The 3,998-nt window shown below is 43.1% G+C and overlaps 1 protein-coding gene across 2 annotated transcripts; it reads left to right on the forward strand.

Annotated features, from left to right (window-relative positions):
• Positions 1-1,197: 1,197 nt before the first annotated feature.
• On the forward strand, positions 1,198-3,172 carry VMA21 (vacuolar ATPase assembly factor VMA21). 2 transcript variants are annotated; one of them, XM_081336820.1, is made up of 4 exons: positions 1,198-1,313; positions 2,283-2,392; positions 2,791-2,936; positions 3,080-3,172. In XM_081336820.1, exons 1-3 carry the CDS (start codon positions 1,261-1,263, stop codon positions 2,931-2,933), a joined length of 306 nt encoding a protein of 101 aa, XP_081192946.1. In that variant the 5' UTR covers positions 1,198-1,260; the 3' UTR covers positions 2,934-2,936; positions 3,080-3,172. The 2 variants fall into 2 exon arrangements, with proteins under 2 accessions (XP_081192946.1, XP_081192945.1); XM_081336819.1 differs by lacking the exon at positions 3,080-3,172 and having other exon boundaries at positions 2,791-2,993.
• The last annotated feature ends 826 nt before the right edge of the window (positions 3,173-3,998 follow it).

The following is a 3,998-nucleotide window of genomic DNA, read 5'->3' on the forward strand; positions in this document are numbered from 1 at the left end:
TGCCCTTTTGCTGTTACCTTTTCTCTCCCTTTCCTTTCAAAATAAATACAGATAATAGTCAATTTACAACCATTTGTTTAGTAATCATTCAAAGTTGCAACTGCACTAAAAAAGTGCCTTAAAACTGGTTCTCACACTTAAAACTGTGACCGGATCCCCATGGGCATCTGGAAACTGGCAAGTATTTACAATGCAGCCTCCTGGGATCACGTGATCACCATTTGTGACCTTCCGAGTTGGCTCGTTGACAAGCAAAGTCAATGAGAGAAGCTGGATTCACTTAAGGACAGCATGAGTCATTTAACAATTGCAGTGATTCCCTTAGCTGTGGTAAAAAGGTCCTAAAATTGGGCACGACTCAGCGAAGGAAATTCTGCCAACTTGAATCCTATTTGGGGTGCTTAAAAGGTCATCCCAATTGCACAGCGGAGCCCATCCTAAGAAATGCAATGCAAGACTTCAGATTCAATTCTGCATTCACCTGTCAGGATGGCAAATATGGTACCCTCATGCACCAGTCTCTGGGAATTGGGTGGCATAAGACATTTAGAATAGAATAGAGCTGGAAGGGACCTTGGAGGTCTTCTAGTCCAGCCCCCAGCTCAAGCAGGAGAACATATACCATCAGCGACTGTCTAGTCTCTTAAAAATCTCCAGTGATGGGAGTGCCCACCATTTCTGGTTGCAAGCTCTTCCACTGGTTAATTCTTCTCAGTGTCAGGAAGTTTCTCCTTAATTCCAGGTTGCTTCTCTCTTTCTTTGTGGCAGCTCCTCAGACACCTCCTCAGTCGCCCGTTTCTTCTTTTATTTAGACTTAAATTTATTATAACACTGAAATTATTATAACGTTCCTATTCAGCAAAACAAAAGTTTCTCGCTTCCAATCACACCTTCGGACTCCAACCCCCATCATTCCCAGCCTGGCTGGGAACTCTGGAAGCTGGAATCGCACCCTTTACAAATGGCACGTGGTGGGGAGCGGTGGGGGGAGAAGAGGAGAAGCATTGGGGACGCTCTGGCACGCCCTCTCTATGCTGCAGATATTTCCGCCCCCTGGAAGCCTCTCTAGGAATTTCCATGCCAGTGAGACGCTTTCATATTTTTTTTTCCCCGCCCACCATTCGCTACTTTCTGGTCATGTGACGAGCGAGGAGCCGAGAGGCCGGAAAAGGCGCGGTCAGCTGACCGGAAGGGGTCTCCTTCGCGTCCTCCCTTGGCTGTCGAAGAAGGAGGCGGCGGCGGCGGCGGCGGCGTTCGGCCATGGAGCGCTACGAGAAGGCGGCGCTGAACGCGCTTTCGCCCCCCGAGGCCCGGTGAGGACGGGGGAGCCGCGCTTGGGGCGGGGGGAGGCTCTGGCTCAGCCATGCGGGGAAGGAAGGAGGAATTAATTGGAGGACCGGTTTCAAAATGGAGGGACCCCCCCTCCCCTCGCATACCTGGCCCTTTTTCTTCATAGGGGAAGGAGGGCTGGGCTGCTTGGAAGGAGGAGTGGGCATTTCGCATTTATCCCGGGCTGCAGGACAGTTCAGGGTATGATATTCTGAATATTGGGAGTGTTTTCTTAAGCCAGGGGTAGGCAGCCTTCTCTTTTATGACTTGTGGACTTCAGAATTCCTAAGAGAAAAAAGGTGATAATAGGTACAGTAGGCCATGTTAAATGTTAATAGAACGCGATATCTTAAAAGTTTGTTTTTAATGACGTGCCTGGCTGAGGAATTCTGGGGAGTTGAAGTCCACAAGTCATAAAAGGGCCACGTTTGAAGACCCCTGCGGTAAAAGGTCTGGGGCTCAGAAATGATAAGCCAAGGTCAGTTGGTGAGGTTTCTGGATGAATCCGAAGTTTTCCAGTCCCAATCTTATAACGGTATATTTTTGAGATCTAATACTGGATCTTTGCAGCTGTACCAAGATAGTTTCATTTCTAAGCAGAAAGAGAGTGTGGGTCAGTTTTTTCTGACATTGGTTGATTCCTGTAGGTTTTAAAATTTAAGATTGGCTATATCAGTTTATTTTTGTATAAATAAAATGTTTGCCTAACTTGAAGAAAGTATCTTCACTGGTACCAATGCAATAAGATGTGTACATCTCAAAACCCAGCAATAATTCAAATTAGATTGCTCTGTAAAAAACAATTGCCTGAAAACTTTTTAATCTATGGTAGATGATAACCAGGCCACGATTCAACCCAATTTCTTGGCAATACTTTAAAAAATTAAAATATTCCATGCTAAAGCAATTGCTCTGCTCTGTTTGATACAGAATGCTTTTTTGCTTTTTTGTAGAAGTGAAGTTTCATTAGCCTCAACGCTAAGGACGCTGCTCTTCTTCACAGCTTTAATGATTATGTTACCGATTGGATTGTATTTCTCAACAAAGGCGTATGTATTTGAAGGTAATTGTCTTTTGTTTTCTAATACATTTTTTTCCATTGCATCTCTCTGGGTCACTACATTACAACAGTGCTTGTCTTTCTTGGCAAGCTGAAGATGTGTGGACTTCTTGGAGTTGAATTCCATGCGTCTTTAAAGTTGCCAAGTCTGAGCAACATTGCATTGTGGGCTCTTACTAAAACATAAGGAATGTATATACCTTATTACATGGTGTCAAGCAGCTGTTTTTATTTTTGAATGATACAGGTTTGAAATAATTTCAGGGAGCATTAGACACATTTTACAACTGGTTATGTCACAATCTTCAATTAACAAAAGAATGGAAGAACATTCTGTATTAATCTGTACGCATTATGTTAAGTTTTCAATGTTTTTGTCTTTTTGTTGTGTTTTTTTTCAGGTATCTTTGGAATGTCCAACAGAGACAGCTACTTTTATGCTGCAATTGTTGCCGTGGTTGCTGTTCACATTGTCCTTGCTCTTTTTGTGTATGTGGCATGGAATGAAGGCTCCCGTCAGTGGCGGGAGGGCAAGCAGGACTGACAGGTGTCAATTGCTGCCTGACAGACAATGGAAGATTTATGGGTGTGGTACAGCCTCAAAGACAGAACCTTTCAGAAGTCCCTGTTTGGATAGGATTGGTGGGATGGAAAAATTTCATTTTTGTTTCTATGGATCTGTGATTTCAGGGGTCGCAAAATTTAGCAGAGTTGGGAAAACCAGCAAGATGAGCAATTGAGTACACTGACTCTTTGCGCCATAAATAGAAATGACTTTGGAACCCACCTCTAGATAACGCTTTCAGTAGACTTGGTAACATCCAGGGTAATTTGTGAGCCTCCAGTATCAGTGAACGGATTGGATTCCTGCGTCCTCTGGAAGGAGACCAATTTTTGGATTCGATCCGACATTGGAACGGTTGGTCTTAACGGCTAAGAAGTGCAGGTGTTTTTGGAACGGATGTTTATTTTGTTTGATGGCAGAACAATGATGCCAAGTTCAACCATTACTCTCTGTAGTAGCTATTCATGTGCGATTTCCCTCCCCCCCCCTCCTAAAATTAGATACCGGGTTTTATCAAATGCCATGATTTTGAATGCAGTTCCGTTATTCACTATTAAGGAATAATTTCCCTTAAGGATGAGACTTGCTTATTTAATGGATGAAGATGTAATACATTTATGACCAATTTCATTGTCTTGCAATATTATTTGGCCATCCGAAAATGTCTCCCTGTTGAAATTTACAGTTTGTTTTATCACATGTCTTTTGGATTGATCAGTTGCTATTTTCAGCCTCTTTCTGTTGGCAGCCTGTTAATTTACTGCCTTAATGTCTTGCAAGGGAACATCATTCCTCTTTTATGGCTGCTGAAAACCATGCACATCATGTGTTTGAACGACTTTGAAATTGGAATTCAGCCTGAACTTCCTGTTGCCAGTTTTGGAGTGTGTGTGTGTGTGGGGATTCATAATACGTTGTACATTATTTGTTGTGAAATAACAAAACATTTTCTTTCCCTTCCCCTTTCATTGGTGAGATGGTTGGATATCCAACTGGTGCTGCTGCAAAGGTGCCTCTGACATGACTGGAATTTTTTTGTGTAGG

This window comes from Vipera berus (genome assembly GCF_964194415.1).
Source record: "Vipera berus genome assembly, chromosome: 11".
Classification (NCBI taxonomy): domain Eukaryota; kingdom Metazoa; phylum Chordata; class Lepidosauria; order Squamata; family Viperidae; genus Vipera; species Vipera berus.